Source organism: Gastrolobium bilobum, unplaced genomic scaffold (genome assembly GCF_033153095.1).
Source record: "Gastrolobium bilobum isolate Gb01-03AN ecotype WA unplaced genomic scaffold, APGP_CSIRO_Gbil_v1 utg3588, whole genome shotgun sequence".
Taxonomy (NCBI): Eukaryota; Viridiplantae; Streptophyta; class Magnoliopsida; order Fabales; family Fabaceae; genus Gastrolobium; species Gastrolobium bilobum.
In genome coordinates, this window is record NW_026899729.1 from 577407 (window position 1) to 596198 (window position 18792).

General features: G+C 33.2%; 2 protein-coding genes across 3 annotated transcripts; both read left to right on the forward strand.

Moving 5' to 3' along the window:
* The first annotated feature begins 272 nt into the window (after window positions 1-272).
* Window positions 273-5583, forward strand: LOC133293015 (protein FLX-like 4). Its single transcript, XM_061491527.1, has 4 exons — window positions 273-403; window positions 1044-1655; window positions 4842-4981; window positions 5062-5583. The coding sequence occupies exons 2-4, from the start codon at window positions 1102-1104 to the stop codon at window positions 5232-5234; spliced, it is 867 nt and encodes a 288-aa protein (XP_061347511.1). The 5' UTR covers window positions 273-403; window positions 1044-1101; the 3' UTR covers window positions 5235-5583.
* An 871-nt stretch (window positions 5584-6454) lies between these two features.
* Window positions 6455-10780, forward strand: LOC133292990 (cytochrome c oxidase subunit 6b-2). 2 transcript variants are annotated; one of them, XM_061491496.1, is made up of 4 exons: window positions 6455-6472; window positions 8087-8175; window positions 8256-8337; window positions 10539-10780. In XM_061491496.1, the coding sequence occupies exons 1-4, from the start codon at window positions 6455-6457 to the stop codon at window positions 10590-10592; spliced, it is 243 nt and encodes an 80-aa protein (XP_061347480.1). In that variant the 3' UTR covers window positions 10593-10780. The 2 variants fall into 2 exon arrangements, with proteins under 2 accessions (XP_061347480.1, XP_061347479.1); XM_061491495.1 differs by lacking the exon at window positions 6455-6472 and adding an exon at window positions 6899-6961.
* The last annotated feature ends 8012 nt before the right edge of the window (window positions 10781-18792 follow it).

An 18792-nucleotide genomic window follows, 5' to 3' on the forward strand; every position in this document is an offset into this window, starting at 1 on the left:
TTTTATATAATTTCACTATGCTATTTTTATCTTCATAAGTCGATAAGTATTGTACACTAAAATTTAAAATTTATCATAAATTTTAAGAATTTTAAAAATTAATTTTTATATTTGAATTACAATTTTTTTAACTAACACACTAAATCAGTGATATTATTATAACAAAAATTAAAAATGTAAAATAATATTTTTTAAAAATAAATATCACTTTTATCATTAAAAAAAGAACGAGCTTATATATTTGTTTTGTGTTGATGGAAATTTGTAAATTGGAGGAGCCTCATATTGTTCTTATTCATTCGCTGTGTCAGAGGGATCCTGGAGACTGGTGAGCCCTGCTCTGGCCATTGTCTTCATCGACGGTGCCATGCACACCAAATAAGCACCTCCTTCTTCATTCATCGTAAGCCTGCTCGCTCTCTCTCTCTCTCTCTCTCGTTTTGATCGCTTCAAGTCCTATTTGACCCATCCCCAGTTTTTTTTTTAATTAAATGTTGCTTAATTTTCAATTTGCATCATTGGTTTTTCATTCTGTATTTTTTTCCCCCTCTTTCAATTTCCGAAATGAATTGTTAGTCTGTTCTTTGCTGGGTACGTACAGATACGATTTATTGAAGGTGGGTATTCCTTTGCCAATTCGATTTATTATTTATGTAAAATATAGCTCCACACTATTCATCTGTGATATATGTTTCTGTATGATGCAAAATATCTGAATAAGTTGTCAGTTTAGCAAAACAAAAAGAAAAGATATGCTATAAAAATCAATGGCATTCTGAAATTAGCGTTTACATTCTACCTCACGCCCCCATGCCCCCTTTTAAAGGAAATGAAAAATATTAACTTTTTTTTTTTTGGGTGAAAGAAAAATATGAACTTTGTCATAGTTTGTAATGCTTGATCTGACCTTGAGTCCATGTACTAATGAAACCATCTTTGGAGAGTTGTAGGAATTCATTTTGAGTATTGAAAATTTGGTTATTGACGTTGGATATGGCTTTGTGTATCCTCTTTAATTGGAGTAGTGGTTATTTTTCTTGCAGGTACCTTGGTAGAGTTTGGTATTGATGTTGGCATAACCACAAGTTCATAATCTGATGAATGGCTGCTAGGGGCAAAGTTCTGCCAGTGTTTGAGGGGCGCTCTGTTCAAGGTTCTGGGATGATGCGGCATGGTCCATTTCCTGGTTTGAGTTCTGCTGCTGCACATCGTCCTCTGGAGTCCCTGCCTCCTCCTCACCTGTTGGAGCATAAAATTGCTGCTCAGGAAGCAGAAATAAAGCAACTTGCTGGGGACAATCATAGACTGGCAAGTACACATGTGGCCTTAAGAGATGCCCTTGTGTCCGCCACTCAGGATTTGCAAAAGCTGAAGTCGCACATTAGAAGCATACACACTGAAAGTGATATTCAGATCAGAGTTTTACTAGATAAGATTGCAAAAATGGAGGTAGATATTAGAGCTGGTGATACTGTAAAGAAGAACCTGCAACAGGTTCATATTGAGGCACAGAGCTTGGCAGCTTCTAGGCAGGAATTGAGTGCCCAAATTCAACGAGCCACTCAGGAACTGAGGAAGGCCCATGGTGATGTTAAGAATATGCCAGATTTGCAGGCTGAGCTGGACAGTTTAGTGCAAGAGCACCAGAGGTTACGGTGAGTATTGAAGTCTGTTGCATGGCTGTTTGCACCTGCATGTAGATCAGAACTGATGCTATGAACTGACACTAAACATACAAGTTCACCACTTTCTATAAGCAAAATCTGCATATTTCCCACCCCTACCTAACAGAAAATGAAGATATGAAAAGTATAAATAAACAATCAAAGAAATTTGTTCATGTTGGTTTTTTCCCCACTTAGTACACTAACAGAAAGTTTAGGACCCGCATGCTACTGACAAGGACGATTCCTTTCATCGAACTATCTAGTATCTAAGCTTGATAGGATCTGAACGCTTTCTAGATATTGCATGTTATCTTTGAAGTGGGTATTATGAATGGCATAATAGTTTGGGTATCCTATTGTCATTGTTATGATATACTAAAGGTGAGATATTACACACCCAGGTCTTTGTGTGGTATGAATTAACATTTATTAGCTTCCATTAACAAAAGGATTGGATTGGTATCAATAAGCATTAGCATTTATTGACTCTACCTTTTTAGTATTTCAAATCCTTGTTATAAAGGTCACAATGGCCGTACAGAATAGGCAAACAATTAAGCAATTATCTTCTTTCATTCTTTCTCTCATCCCCCCCCCCCTCCCCCTTCTCTCACTTCTCTGTCATTTTACTCTGCAATTCTGCCAACTCTACAATTACCCTTAACCACAGTTATCAATCGCAAATAGAGAACGACCCCCCAAAACACTATATTAGTATAGCAGGTAGAAGTCTACATAAATGCTATGCTAAATTACACTACACATATAAATGCTCAAAAATAAAAAATTATCCAAAAATACATTTATTCATAATTAATCCTATTGTCACTTTCATTCCAAACAAAGATTCAAGGAAGATGATGCCATGACTTGTGCATTTGTGATAAATTATAGGTGGAGGATAAGTCTTGCATCATCTTAACATAAGGTATAGGTCAGGTGAAAAGAGATGAACTCACCTTACAGTCTAGATGTGTCTCGTTACCAGCATTGATGACTAGGTCGCCAGAATATAGAGGAGATAATTCACCGATTTTGATGGGTCAACGGATCTGAGTTGAAAAGAGGAGTGAGTGGGCTTGCCGATAAACCGCCGGAAATGAGTTGCAAGAGTGGAGAGAGGTAGGAGGAAGAGTGAGAGTGACACGAAAGTGAGAGAGGCAAGAGAGTCGAGATTGAGAAAGAGGGGCATCCAAGATAGGGTTTGTAGCTTAAAAAATGGTAAAAGTTGATTATAGCCCTTCAAAAGTCTACTATTTCCCTTCCTTCACTGCAGCGCCGCAGGCATACAAGATAGGGTTTGTAGCTTAAAATGGAGTAAAAGTCAATTATATTTATACCCCTTTAAAAGTCTACTATTTCCCTTCTTTCACTGTAGCGCCGCGATTGCGACTGCTACTATACACTGTTATGTTGTGTAGCGGAAATAGCGCCTGGGTGCCGCTACACACACATGTAGCGGTGTAGGGTGGAATAACGCCATTATAATAACCTAGCTCCTTATGGCTAGTGTTTTCATCAATTCTTGCCTCCATTATGCTAGCAAACCATTCTCAAGAGTACGAGGCTCAATTGCAAGCAGTACAACAACTAGCCAATGCACCAGCTGTTTCCATTGAACAATTACACCTGGATTTCCTGGACCCAAGCCAACATCGATCAATTATGCAAGGCTTTCCTAGATTCTCAAGACAACTAATTGACAACAAAAAGTCTCATGACATTTCTAGACAAGTGTGATCCGCGCATCCTTACCATCCTCCGACATGAGCCCCCACCATTACTACCATTTATGGCCAATCCAATAATGAAAATTCTTGATAGCGTTCTGCACAAGTCCATGCCTCCAGATGTTGTGCCAGCACATGGACTTACTTTCCGCCTCACATTCCCACATTTTTCCTTGATGACACGACCGTTTGGCTTTTCAACGTGCAACACTATTTTCAGTATCATAACATGCACCTAGAGGATTGATTGTTGCAGACCGCGATGCTTCTTGATGCACCTAACTGCTAATAGCCTCCTACCTACTTGGACGCATCTGTCCATGTCGTTTGTTGCCATTTGGGTCCTTCTAAGTATGATTACCAACTTGTCTCTGATAGACTCCGTCCTCAATTACCAAGCTGCTTTCGAGAACCTTGCTAGCCAGGTTTGTGGACTCTCTTAAGAGCATTTATGTAGCTTGTTTATAACTAACTTGCAACTTGGAGTGCATATGGAGGTTCAAGCTCATCGGACCACAGACAGACATGATGCATTCACATTGGCATGCATGTATGAGTCTCAACTCAGCAAGCTGCACCTCATCATCTTGCCATTTCAGCCATTACCCTTGCAACAACAAGCTTAGTTGCCCTTGCTGTCTTAATCCCATTTCACATGACTTTTTATCAAACGTCTAACAAACAAAGAGATGCAGAAGCAATGCGACAAAGGACTATGCTTCAATTGCGATGAGAAGTTTGTCCATAGGCATCAATGCAAAAGCCCAACCCTTTTATGTTTCGATGATTTTTGTGACATGGAAGATGACTTGTCACTCGAGCTTGTTGAACAGGATCCGACTTGAGGGAAAATCGCGTCTCAATGGGGGAAGGGATATTATGCACCAAGGTTTTCGTGGGGTATCAATTAGCAGTTGTTAGCTTCCATTAAATAAAAGAATTAGGTTGGTATCAATTAGTATTGATTATTATCAATTAGAATTAGCATTTATTGGCTATACCTTTTCAGTATTTCAAATCCTTATTATAAAGGTCAAAATGGCAGTATGGAATAGGCAAGCAATTAATCAAATATCTTTCCAATCTTTCTCTCATTTTATCCTGTCTCTCTCTCTCTCTCTCTCTCCCAACTTCTATGTCCTTTTCTCTCTGCACAATCACCCTTAACACGAGGTTGCCATGGGGTGGAATGAAAATTAGTTCAAAACTTGTATGAAGGACTCCTGAATCATTTGAGTTCGTGCTGAAGTAGTTTTCAATTTCACTATCTATCAAATAACGCTTTAAGTCCGTGTTTGCTATTCATGGGTGCCATTATATGCCTAAAATCTATATTTGTTATTCCTTTGCAGGATGTCACACATTTTCTTCTGTTGCTCTTAATTATTTATCTTTTTTTCTGATAAATTTTCTGGTAATTTTTTAAATTTGTTTGGGTAAATAGTGCCACATTTGAGTATGAAAAGAACAAAAACGGAGAGCTGGTGGATCAAATGAAAGCAAAAGAGAAGGATCTAATAGCAATGGCGAAAGAAGTTGAAATGTTACGAGCTGAGATTTTGAATGCTGAGAAAAGAGGAAATGGTAACTTTCTGCCTTCATAGTCTTTTTATGTGATATTTCTATACATATATGTTTCTGATGCATTCATACTATGTAAACAGCACCAAATCTGTTTGGAGCTGCTACTCCTGTAGACAGCAATGGTCCCTTTGTTGATGCTTATGGGAGAGCTCATGGTCATGTAGGAGAGAGTATGGTACCGTATGTTGACAGCAACGGAGTAGCAGCTGTCAATAGTGCTGGTGGTGGTAGTGCTGTTTGGCCAGGTCCATAAGATCCCTCTGGTTGCTCAGAAGTGAAGTTTAATCAGATGCAGCTCGACTTTAGCTTTTGCTGGTATAATGCATGGGGAATTGATGTTTTTTTTTTCTGTTTAAATCTCACAGATTGGGCTTAATACAATTTTGTGAATTTTTGAATAAAATCTGCAAATTGAAGAAGCCACAGATCTTTCTCTCAAACAACTTATGGGGGGAGAAATTGGACGTCTGATCAAACATAGGCTATGTAGTGAACTGTTATTTTTTTTTCCCCAAGTTTTTAGCTTTAGAGGACGCAAGCCTATTTTTTGGCGTGCATATGAAACATGTTTAGGATGAAACTGTTTGCAAGTCATTATTGATACCACCAAGTGAAATCAAATCATCTTTTTAAATGCTGGCACAAAACTAAATTATTTATGTTTTGGTTTTCTGCCTTTGTAATGTAATTTTATGAGATTTGGGGAAAAGAAGGAAAACAGGGAGGAGAAAACTGCAGTGAGGGGGAGATAAATCAGATTCAGGAGGATGGAGAGAAAATTAGAAATCATCTTCTTCTTTTTTTATCAACTTATTAACATTTTCACATTTTTATGAATATAACAAAATCACAAATCACTATTAAGCCTTCCATGAGGAACCACACCACATTCGCATAGGTACGAAGTAAATCTTTGGAAAAGTAAAGGATAAAGAATAAGGGGATCACAACCCATAAAAATCATTAGAACTACAAGAATCACTAAATGTATGGAAATGTTCAATTAAGACATGATGGAGGAAGGGATCAATCAATGATAGTTTTGTAATTGTTTCTGTTACGAGCCCAGCTTATTTGAAGGAGTACGATTTGGGTTCAGGCTTGCAATCCAGGATGAAGATAAATCTCAAGAGTCCAGTTTTATTTTCAATTCGGAATTATAATCCCCTTTTATGTAATTTCTTTTTAATAGTTGAAAATGCTGATACGAATATATATGTGAAGAAGTTTGTTAGAATGATAAGAAGAATTTGAATCATTCTCTCTCTATAATACTCTTCATCTTCCTCTCCCAATCTGCTACAGTTTCATGGTAAATAAGATAAAAAGGGAGAGGTAAATAGAGGATAATGGAGAGAAATTTTCATTTCTATGGGTTTATGGTGGGAAACAATGTCGTTTTGATATTTCATGTGGTCAGTTTAATGGGCACACAACATTACACATGTGTTTTAAACAATGTATTAACATCGAATGTCAGAAGTTTCAAAAGTACTTTGTATAGATGAAAACTTTCAAAGACCAAAACAACATAAGTAACATATTTTAAGTACCAAATTGTTTGTTTACTCAATTTGTAGTTGATTATTTAATACTTATGTCAAAAATTTAAGATTTTATTTTTATATTTATTCAATATTTATCAATCCATATTACTTTTTATTCTCCAGACGTATTAATTTTTAAATTTCTTTATGTTTAGTATATCTCAAATTAGGTTTAGGACAGCTATCCAAAAAAAAAAAAAAATTAGGTTTAGGACATTAAAAATGGGCCAACCTTGAGAATCCAATTGGACCCGTTAATCAAAAACTCTTAATTGGGTCTCGTTGAAGCCCATTTCGCCCACCCGTTTTTTTTTTTTTGATAAACCGCCCACCCGTTATTATTTATTTTTTAAGTTGCGCTTTCATTCCATTTCTGAATTCTCTTTTCTTTTTCCGAAGCCTTTTTGTTGAGCGAGTCTCACTCATGGCGGAGGTAAGCTTACATTTTCTCAGGTTCTGATTCTCATTGCTGAATTAGAATAGCTGAATAATTTATTTTATTCTTTTTGATATTCAATTTCTTTTTTTGTTTCTTATTTTCGCCTTTCATGATTCTGATTTATTATCTTTTGAGATTTTGCATATTCTTCTGTTTTTAAATTTATATTCTTAAGCTGATCTATTGAATCAATTTAGGTGTTTTTCCTTCTAATAAATAAGATTGTGGATTGCGTGTTTTTTATTCCTCTACGTGATCGGGTTCAACCGTTCAAGGTTGTTGTTTGAGCCAAATGATTGAGAATGAGATAGGAGGTGGTGAGAATATAAACTCTCCAGGGAAATGAAGTATTGGATACATAAAGTATGAACATTTTCAATAGAGAGGAATCCAATTATAAATTCTTAAAACTATAGGTTTTCAATTGGAAATTTTTAAAACTATAAGAACCTAAGAATTAATTTAACCATAGTTTTATAAGTGTGGTTGCTGCTTCACTGGATCAAACCAAAATGTCTAAATATTGTTTTTTATAAATAACCGTATTCATTGAGAATGTATTGGTATATTTCTGCTGCCTGTGACAATTTTTTTTTGAAATTTGATTCCCTGAAGAATATTTGCTTTGTGTTTCTAGTTTTTTACTTATGATGCATTTCGCTTATAGATATCTTAGTTACTACACCCAGATGCCATGCGGCATTTAAACTTCATTTTTTGAGATTCTGATCCTGGCATTTTGGGATAACTGTCTAAATTTGGTTTCACTGCGCATGTGTTTTTGGATAAGATTCTGAATCAAGATATGTTTTTGCCTTTGTTGACATTCATACAAGTCATTCTTCATTCCTAAGTAGAGCAGGATATGGATAATAGATTTAACGCTCGCTTATCTTCATTGCTTAAACGCCTACCTTCAAAGTTGAGGTTTCATTGGGAGTGGTTTTTTATCTTCATTGCTTAACAATTAGAGAGCCCAAAACAAAATCTCAGTCTAGCATTCTGCTATAATATATCTTATCCTAGTTCAAGTTTGAATTTTGATGGGACAGGTTAAGTACCTTTCGTTCTTCTTTAGCCTTTTTTCTCACATAATTCTTTTTTGTTACTTTCTGCTAGATTGATCTAAAAACTGCACCCGCTGATTTTCGTTTTCCTACAACTAATCAAACCAGACACTGTTTCACTCGCTACATAGAGTTTCATAGGTGGATTTCCTGACATTGGCTATCTTTTTTGGCAAATATTGTTTCCAGAATCTTTTATTGAAGATTAGTTTTAATTACAGGTGTTTGGCAGCAAAAGGCGAAGAGTCAGGTGAATGTGAGAAATTTGCTAAATTTTACCGTTCCCTTTGCCCCGGTGAATGGGTAAGCAACCCTTAGCTTATTGATTTACTTGAAACTATCTGCAAATGTACTTAAATGTAAAGCTTGATGTCACAGCTAAAGTTAATGTGATTTGTGGTGTTCACCAGTTGATGGGATTCAGTACTTACCATCGGCAAGTATTTTGCAATTTGAATCAATGAACTCCCGTTGCCCCCATGTGTAGTCTCAACTTTTCTGCATGTGGATTCCCCTTTGCTTATTTACAGCATCACTATCAACGCAATTGTTCTTCAATGTTTTTACAAGCTAGTCTACAACCTTTTAATGAAAGTTGTTTTTCTAACAATCATTTGCTGGTATATTATGTTGGTTTTGAAGTGCTACTGTGCTGTGCTATTTGTTAGCCTTCTATATCAAAGCTCTGTAAGATTCATTGTTTTTAGTTTTCTGTAGCAATTTAAAATACTGATAGACTGCATCCTGGACTTAATCAAAATTCAAAAGAACAAAAATTGGTGATCAGTGTGGGGGAATCCAATGTTCATGACATTTACCCTGAAAAAATGTGAATTTTATATATTCTTTTTTATGAAAAAAAGCTGAATCTTGTGCTTGAGAATAAAACCTCTGATTGTAATGTCCAATAAATAATATTTTACACTTTGGGTTCTCTGCTTCCCTTATCTAATATATGTGTATCTCAAGACTGCCAAGAGATAAAGATATCGAGACACAGTCCTCAAAATGAAGTAAATACTCTCTTTGGCTAATGTATTCTGAAGTTAATAAATACAAAGCGTTACAAAAAAAAAAGAACAAATATGTATGTTTCAGAAATGATGGATGTTATTAAACATGTTTATATGGTGGTTTAGTTTATTTGGAGAGTTGGAGTCATAACTAAATTATCTAGAATTCTAAAGTGGTAAGTGTAAAGAACCACTTCAACCCAAAACCTTAAGGTGTTGGGTGAGGGCTTTTTTAATGGTCTATATTATTCTCTAACACGCTCCCTCAAGCAAGAGCCCTTTGGGCTTGAAGCGTGGATTATTGCATAGGCCCAATTTTTGGTTTACCCTATGCTTATTTAATTCCACAAGTGGAGGATAGTGAGGATCGAACTCATGACCTTGTGGTCACTGAAGCTCTGATACCATGTAAAAAGCCACATCAACCCAAAACTTTAAGGTGTTGGGTGAGAACTTTTTTAATGGTCTATATTATTCTCTAACAGGCAATCCCAAAATGCACAAGGGCAAAGCAAAAGTATTGTCTTGTCTGCATTTATACTCTGGTAAACCCTCATGGTTCTGTTTGTGCTGTGTAGCCATTGCATGAGCCGTGCTCTTGCATCCGTACTTGGCTCTGAGCTTTGGTGGATCTATGCAATTTGTCTATTCTTTTCGTAGATTGCCTCTCCCCCTCCTTTATTCTTTTTCCCAAGAAAGGATTTGGTTAAGTACATGGCTATGTCTTATGTAGTCTAGTTATTTTGGATTTAGCATGTTTAGACACAGTTTTCGTCATCAACAAATTGACTTATATTAGAGTTAAGTTTTAAATTTTTTTCTCCTAGGACATTTATCTCAAGAAAGTTGTTAACTTGTTCCAAGAACATAGTTGCTTGAAACTATTGTTGATGCTTTGCACTGGCAAGATTTTTGTGACACAATTTGAATTGGTGTAATTGGTCGAGTGATCTTTTTATGATGTCTTTGCAAATATGCAAGGGTAACACTGCGTACAAGTATTGCTCTCACCCTACTCTCGCTAGTCGAGGTTTAATGGGAAGTGATTTTTTTGCGATTATGCTCATATATCAGTCCTTTGAACCTATGGTACCATACCTAATATTTATTCGTGTATCTAGGTGTTTTGTGTTTTTTGCTAGAATTAGGAGAGTGAATTTGCTTTGGTATATATGGTTTATTCTGCAAAATGCCTGCCCCTGTAATTAATCTCTAGACATTCATAGAATTGCTAATATATTTTTTGCACTTGTGCATAGAGCAAATTATATATCAAATATTGTCACAAATTTGAAAGCTTGGTGTTATCCTAAGCTGGTTATCTACCACACAAAGATGTCAACTATTTTGCAATACAGCACCATTACTAAGTCAAATTATCAAACCGTTTGAACAGATTACTTTGAAGTATTCTTTCTGATTCGATAATCTCCATTGGGTGGGTTACCATTACTCTATCTAAATTTTTTTGTTTGTACTAAATTGTGGCAGGTTGAAAGGTGGAATGAGCAGAGGGACAATGGGACTTTTCCAGGACCTCTTTGAAATCATGAATGGCTTGGATGTTTTTTTGACGCATGAGGTGTCTTGAACATTCTCTATTGGTTTATTTTCTTCTATATATTCTCTGACCTTCACCGAATCATGGTGGATCAATAAGGCAGTTTATGGATATTCATTGTTCTAAAAATTGCTGAAACCATTTTACTTTTTTAAGTTGATGCAGTGTTTCTGACTATGGTATTTTCTTTGTTCAGACCATTGAATCTTTTTTAATTTTTTTTTTTGTCAGCTCCATTCCCTCAAAGTACCGTACTCAGCTATGCTCTTGATAAATGAAAATATAGTTAAAAAAAAAAGGAAAAAAAGAACTTCCCTCGAAATATTACAAAACGGAACAGCCATTTTTTGCGCTGAAATTGCTCATACTGATCGAGAGTCTGAAGACCGTTAGATTTTTCATTTTTGTTGAATCGAGTAAAAGTATAATGATATTAGCAAGAGATTACGTAGTCAATTTTCTGAGGAATTTAAAAAAAAATATATATATATATATATAGATTTTGCACAGCTTCATATGGTTGTGTAATAAAATTGATTATTGTAGAGAAGTAGAGGTGTTCATTAACTGATTTAAACCGATTCAAACCACGATGATCGAATTGAAGAATCGATAACTGAATAAATCGAAAAATTAAAAATTGAAAAAAAAAATCGTAAATTTTAATTGGATTTGATCGGTTGATGAAAATCGGTCAAATTCAAACCGATCCAATATATTAAGTCCCCTTTACCTACTTGGGCATTTTTTCAATCATAGTCCAAAAATTTTTAAACTAAGACCCATTAACCCATCAACTACATAAAAAAAAAATTCAGTCACATTTCATCAACAAAATTTCATTCGTGTAGAGTTTCATATCTCATTGTAAAAAAAAAAATTATATTATCGTTTAGTGATGTTTTTATATTTTAAAAAAATAAATTTATAAAGTCAATATATACAAAAGATGTTATTTGCACGATAATTATGAAATAAATTTTAGGATTTAAAAAAAAAACGAAAACTGATTCAATCCAAACAAAAAAAATTGAATTGGATCGGATCAGATTTGAAAAAAATTCAAACCGAATGGATAATTACATGATCAAATCGAAAGGATTGGATCGGATGATTTTTATTTCCAAAACTGATCCAATCCAGACTGCGAACACTCTTGTAGAGAAGAAATAAAGAACTTGAATTATTACGAAAATCAGATGGTTATGAATGTCCGCGAATTTATTCTTTTACCAGCGATTATTAATTGTACTTTATACGTTAATATGATCGTTTATGCTGTTGTATTAAGTCATGAGTGCAAAATCCAGTCAATTAGTTAGTTTGTTATCAGTCAATTAGTTAGTTTCTTGTGTTTAGTTCGTACAGTTAAATTGATATATAATTAGTGTCTCTATGTATCGGACCATGACTTCAGAAATAGAATTTATTTTTTATTTTCCTTCATGGATATTTTTGTGGTTTTCTTCATATTATGAAACAGAGCAAAACCAGCCATGAAAGAAAAAAAAACAAATTCTATTTCTGAAGTCATGATCTTATACAGAGATGGGCTGATTATATATCAGTTTAACTGTACTAACTAAACATAACAAACTAACTAATTGATTGATAATAAACCAACTAATTGACTGAATTTTACACCCGTGGCTTAATACAACGGCATAAACGATAATAGTTAAAATACTTAATATACTTCAGAGAAGACACATCTGAGTTGCAAAAGAAATGTAACTCATGGAACCTTTACATGCTTTAAAATAGCAGATAATAATTTCTTGGGTTAAGTTAAACGCATGAAAAATTTCGATATCTGTTTCGGTGTAAGTGACGGTTTTTAAGGATTTTTTATTTTGGTGTACGTCATTCATGTAACTTTCAAGTAGAATGTGAAAGGTTTACTTGTATGGTTTTTTTTTTTTTTTTTTTTAATATAACAATGTGTGATTTTGGTTTTTAATTGACTTTTATAATTATTAGATGGATTTAGAGCCCGTTGCCTGCATCATGATTCATGCACGATGCCGTGGCCAAATCAATTTTGTAAACTAGACGGTGAGATAGAGATATGTCTCCATTACAACTCGCCGCGTGTATAAAATATAAGGAAACGTGACTCTTTCTCAGAACAAACCCTCCCGAGATCGGATTGTTCGTTTAATTGCTGTTTATGGTTTGCAAATTTCAAAATAAAAATTATTCAATAAAAATAAAGGAGAAGGATATTGTAATAATAAAGTTGTGTTATTATCATGTTACTACCAATCAATTTCACCGTTAGATTGATTATGTTGATTCAACGGTTATATTTATTTTCATCTTTGTATAGTTATGATTCCCTATATTTAAAGTGAAAGCATTAAATATGAAAAATCATAACCATACAAAAGTGAAAATAAATATAAAGTATTAAATTTGGGAAATCATGACCATACAAAGATGAAAATAAATATAACTGTTGGATCAACATAATCGATCTAACGGTAAGATGGATTGATAGTAACTTAGTAGTAACATATCATGGTTGTTGTAATATCTTTCTCCAAAAATAAAATACTCGACTAATTTTTTAAAACTTTTAATATACTAATACTTTATTTTAAAATGCTTTTTATTATTGATTAATATCCTCAAAATACTTGTTAGTAAACTTCTTTCTTAAAATATCAGGACCTTTAGCTGATTTCTTCAGTCTTATCCGATATTTTACGTGTTGTGTTAGTCTCGCTAAGTTATAACGAGTGTTGGACGCAATCATTCATGAGTTGACTTCGCACACCACCCTCTCTCTTTTTGCTAAACCTTTTAGGAAAGTAAGTTATCCTAATCATAATTACTGAAAATATCATAGAAAAGTAATGTTTAAGGAAAATTAAAAAGAAATTTATTTAGTTGATCGAATTATTATCAAAAAAATTAATTTAAATTTTTTAAATTTATGTTTGGTTGAAAGATAAAATTTACTAAAAAAATGATTAGAATTACTAAAGTAATTTTTGCCTATCAAATTTTGACAAGTTATTTTAAGGATATTTATATCCAAATTTTCGCTCTCTAATTTTTTATTTTCCAGTTAAAACAAAAAAATTTAAATGATAATCTGAATAAAATTTTATACACAATATTTAAGCAAATTTTTTAAAAATTCTAACAAATATGATCTTTTTTGAATTCTGTGTAAATTTTTCTAAATAACAAAATAAAATTCCATTACCAAATACATCCATAATCTGTCTGCCAACGAAAATGTCAATCTGTCCTTCCTGGCACTAGAGAAAACAAGTAATCCATTATATCTACAGCGATATTGTATTAACATAAAGAAAAAAAAAATAGTATCTATGGAGCAAAACAATTGAACATTCCAAGAATGCAATTATCATTCGCCACATGTTTTCAGCGGCCACCATTCACCAACACCCATTAGACACGTTCAATATTTGACCCATTCCACATTTATCAATTATCATTGTTCCCTATAGAAATGTAGTCGTAAAATTCTCGATGCTGCCATGTGCCACTGCCACCTTTAACTAGATTTCGCAGCCGGCAGGGCACGTTGCACCCTCTTCTACTTTGCCTCTCTCTATAGAAAAAGTTAAGTATTTTTCAGTTGGGAAAAATATTTGTGTTTTAAAAAATGCGAAAAATATTTATCTTTAAAAAAAAAATATAATTGTGCTATTTTAAAAGAAAAAATAGAATCAAATATTTTTTATTTAAAATTAAAAAAACCCATTTTTGGTTCTATAATTTTAATTGTCTGTATCTTTTTCTCATTTAAAATGACATAACTCCATGTTATTTACAAGGACAAACATTAAATCCTTAAAAAATAGTTATTTTCATTAAAAGTTATTTAAGATTTAAATTAAAAAAATCTTTTATTTTCTCCTATCATAATTTTTGTTTCTCTCATCCACAATAATTTTGAATAAAATAATACGATTCTATATTCTTTAGAGTTACAAACACTAATTAATCGTATTTCATGTAAAATTTAATTTCTATGCCTTTAATGCAACTCACTTAGAAGATGTAATCTCGTATCAATCGCATAATTTGTGTTAAAATAGAATATATATTTTTTACACAAAATGATCTCCTAAAAACATAAATGAGCCACACACACACACACACACAAAAAAAAAAAAATCCAAATTAATTACCCTTTGCCTTATATGTTACCCAAGTATCACATGCTCAAGTTTTAGAATGGAAGTTCAAGCAACGAAAATCAGATCCCGAAGTGGTGACATTCATGTTTAATTGCCTCCTGAAGCACAAATTCTCTTTTGATTTATCTGAAAAAGAAAAATTGATCTGGGATTTTTTTGAAAGCTATAGCAGTATCATTATTTTAAAGGATTAACATCTGTCATTTTAAATGATATAAGCTTATATTATTTTAGATCCTAACCGATGATTTTCATTCATCAACGGTTATAGTCTATGGGTCAAAATTATTAATTAATTAATAATAAATTTGGCCCATTAAATTTGACCTAATAGATTATAACTGTTGATAGACGGAAATCAACGGTTAGGATCTAAAATGATATAAACTTATATCCTTGTAAAGGACGTATGTTTTTCCCTTAATTTAAATAAGAGATTTGGAAATCTTAAATTTGTAGAGAGATTATTTCTAGTTTTTCTAAAACTTTTTTACGAAGATACAGGTTATGGTATACTTAAGAATAATTCATTTGATTAAAATATTAAGAAAAACTAACTACTTACATGGGCATTTAATTTTATGGATTATGATTCAATAGTATTAAAAGACTCTCGCACCTTTAATTTATACAAAATTTGAAGAACATTTGTACAATGTTAAAAATTTTAAGCCATACTTCACTCTTATCAGAATTATGCTAAATTATAATATTATAAAAAAAATGAAAATTGGGGTAAATTTAACCCATTTCTTAACGTGTTATGGTTTTTGTAAATATTATTTTTATCAAAATAAATAAATAATCGAGTGCAGAAAATTAAATAATAATTATATAACGGTTACTTGTATCATGCGTATTACGTAGTATAGATGTCGTGGAAGCCACGTGGCGGTGAGTCGGTAACACATAGCTCTAAAGCAACCTTCTGGTCAACCCACGGATGCTGACTTAGTTCAATGACTAACATTTCACTTTAGTTTAATTTAATCAATTTAATGAATTTGACTCGTTTGGCTGTGTGTTTGGTGCAACCAGAGATACACAATTGTCATTTTACCGACAAAGGGTGGGTCGCGCACCTGTAGTTATTCAGGTTAGAGTTGGCAAAGTGAGCAGGTTAAATTATCATTAACCTATCAAAAAATGAGTTAGTCCGTCTTATTTTATTTTTGAGAGCCGATTGAAAAACTCTATTCGCCGGCCCGAATCTATTTTACACTAACTCACCCTCCTGTCATCAACCTTCCAAAAAATGATTCCTCCCACCCCACCTCACTTTCTAGAGTGAACCAGGGCGGGTCGGCTTGCCGAATTGAACTTGTTTTGCTGACCCTAATTGAGACGACAATAATAATAGCTCAAATTTTAAGAATAACTTTTGTGATAAAATTCCCCATCTCCTTTAGGTTCAACATAACTTCAAAATAAATCAAATTGCATGATGATTTAACTCAGTTGGTAACACAAATTGAATAGATTAGGAAGAGAATCTGAATTCGATTCTCATTAAATACATCTTTAAGGAGGGGCAATGAGCTTTAATTGTAACTAAATATCTACTCGGGATTACTCTCATAGCCAGCTGAAAGAATTGAAGACCTAACTCGCTTCAAAAAGAAAATTAGAGTTGTATATCAAAAAATAAAAATAATTTTTTTTATAATCAAATAAAAAACAAATTAAAACTATTAAAGTATCAACTATGAAGCACCGACACTTCAAAAATTCTAACGTGTCGTGTCCGACACTTCAACACGCGTTGTAGAAATCCAAAAAATGGTTCAAAGATTGTGTTGCGTTGCATTTTTAGTTCCAACTATTAGATTCGTTGGATTACGATTACTATTTTATTGAGTTTAATATAAATATTTGGGATATCTTATGTTTTTTTTACAAAATTGATGGGTATTATAAGTTTAACTTCATTTTTTTATTAAATTATTGAATATTAAATATAATATACACTACATAAGTTACAAATATTATTTAATATCAAAACGTGTCCTAACGTGTCGAAATCTAACACTTTTTAAAATTAACGTGTCGGAGTGTCGTGTCGTATCGTGTCACGTGTCCCGTGTCCGTATCAGTGCTACATAGAGTATCAATTAAAAGAAGATATATGATGTCTTTACGAGCAATGTTGTTAAAATCGAGATCTTAAGTACAATCGGTAGGAGATTAAAAAATCGTAAAACGTAAAATCGTAATGTAAAAAAATATTAAAAGCGTAAAAGCGTTTGAAATATTAGTAAAATTGTTTTGATGAGAAAAAATCATAAAACTGTAGTAATAAATCAAGCTTTTAACAACAATGTTTACGAGGCAATTGTAGCAAGTTACCTATTCCTCTTTCTTAACTTCCAAGAGTGACCAAATGATGTGTTATGGGCCTAGATGAAAGGCTCGTATTCTAGAAGATTCAAGAAAGGGCAACTGTAAAAGAAATTAATGCAAATAAAGGAAAGAATTATTAATTGATGCTAATTCTAATGCGACAGCTATGACATGGGTTTCACAAGAGCCACTAAAGGTCCAAAATGTTACTATCCACACCCTATAAATGAGAGATAAAACTTACATGAATGATTATCTTCTCTCTCTTATTGTTATGTTATCACTATGCACAGACACAATGTTTTGGCAATGCCATTATTATGTGCACAACGATCTGCTACTTCAAATATATCTATTTTATAGATATATGAAAAAGCACATAGATCCAATATGCCAGGACAGAACATGATGGTTGTTCAGTTGGCGCATGAGAGCTGAGTAGGGTTGGTGAGAGCATGTATTCAATTCGATGGTTGTTTAGTTGGCGCATGAGAGCTGAGCAGGTTAGAATAAAAGCATGTGTTCGATTCTTCCTAGTACCATCTTTGAGAAGGGTTTAAGTCATTAATACTAGACCCGCCATGAACTTCGAATTAGTCTATCGGCAACCTATGAGATTACCGGGATACTCCAATTTTTTTTTTCTAAAAGTGATCCTAGCCTTCTATTCACAGTTTGTTTGTGGGAGATACTGGCCCTTCTTCTTCTTTCTTTCTTCCCTTTCCTTTTTTTTATTTTTTTGTATTGTGCAAATTGCAAAGCCTCAAAGGTAAAAAAAAACACACACTAACAAACCACGAAATCGTCAAACGAGCAATGCCAATAAAGAGGCAAAATGGTATCTCGTGTCAGGACGTTATTCTAACCATTTCAACAATTAATCAACAACTTGCCACCCAAAAAAGTTAAAAACCGCGTAACCTAAATCATTCTTAATTATATCAAATTGGATACACATGTCTAAGTTTAAAATTTAGAATCAAAATCATGGAATGTATAGAATGCATCGAATAATCTTTTTCCTTTAATTCAGTTTTATTCATTCCTAATGAATTTTCATTGGCGTTATTTAATAATACATATCCTTTTCTTTAAAAAAATGTGTTTGATTTTTTCATTTATCTAGGTTTAAAGTTTTAATATACGGAGACTCTGTCTTAGAGGTGTTCATCAACCGATTCAAACCGCGGTGACCGAACCGAAAAATCGATAACCGAATAATCGAAAAATCGAAAAATCGAAAATCGAAAAAAACTGCAAAATTTAATTGGATTGGATCGATTTTTGGATGGGTTGATGAAAATCGATCCAATCCAAACCGATCCAATATATTAATTTTCTTTTACCTACTTGGGCTTTTCTCCGATCATAGCCCAAAAATTTCTAAATCCAAAACCTGTTAACCCATCAACTACACCCAAGAAAAAACCTAATCACATCTCATCGAAAAAAATTCATCTGTGTAAAACTTCATACCTCATTGCCCAAAAAAAATCTATATTATTGTTTACTGATGCTTTTGAATTTGAAAAAAAAAAAAACTTACAAAACCAATATATACAAAAGATATTATTTGCACAATAATCATGAAACAAATTTTAGAATTTTTAAAAAATCGAAAACTGATCTAATCCAAACTGAAAAATATTAGATTGGATCGGATCAG

What these genes read in the sequence shown, in the direction of transcription:
- LOC133293015 (XM_061491527.1), top strand. Translation starts at nt 1,102, where the DNA reads ATGGCTGCTAGGGGCAAAGTTCTGCCAGTGTTTGAGGGGCGCTCTGTT. An exon ending in CAAGAGCACCAGAGGTTACG is followed by an intron (nt 1,656 to 4,841) that starts GTGAGTATTGAA and finishes TTGGGTAAATAG; the next exon opens with TGCCACATTTGAGTATGAAA. An exon ending in TGCTGAGAAAAGAGGAAATG is followed by an intron (nt 4,982 to 5,061) that starts GTAACTTTCTGC and finishes CTATGTAAACAG; the next exon opens with CACCAAATCTGTTTGGAGCT.
- LOC133292990 (XM_061491496.1), top strand. An exon ending in CGCTACATAGAGTTTCATAG is followed by an intron (nt 8,176 to 8,255) that starts GTGGATTTCCTG and finishes TTTTAATTACAG; the next exon opens with GTGTTTGGCAGCAAAAGGCG. An exon ending in CCCTTTGCCCCGGTGAATGG is followed by an intron (nt 8,338 to 10,538) that starts GTAAGCAACCCT and finishes AAATTGTGGCAG; the next exon opens with GTTGAAAGGTGGAATGAGCA.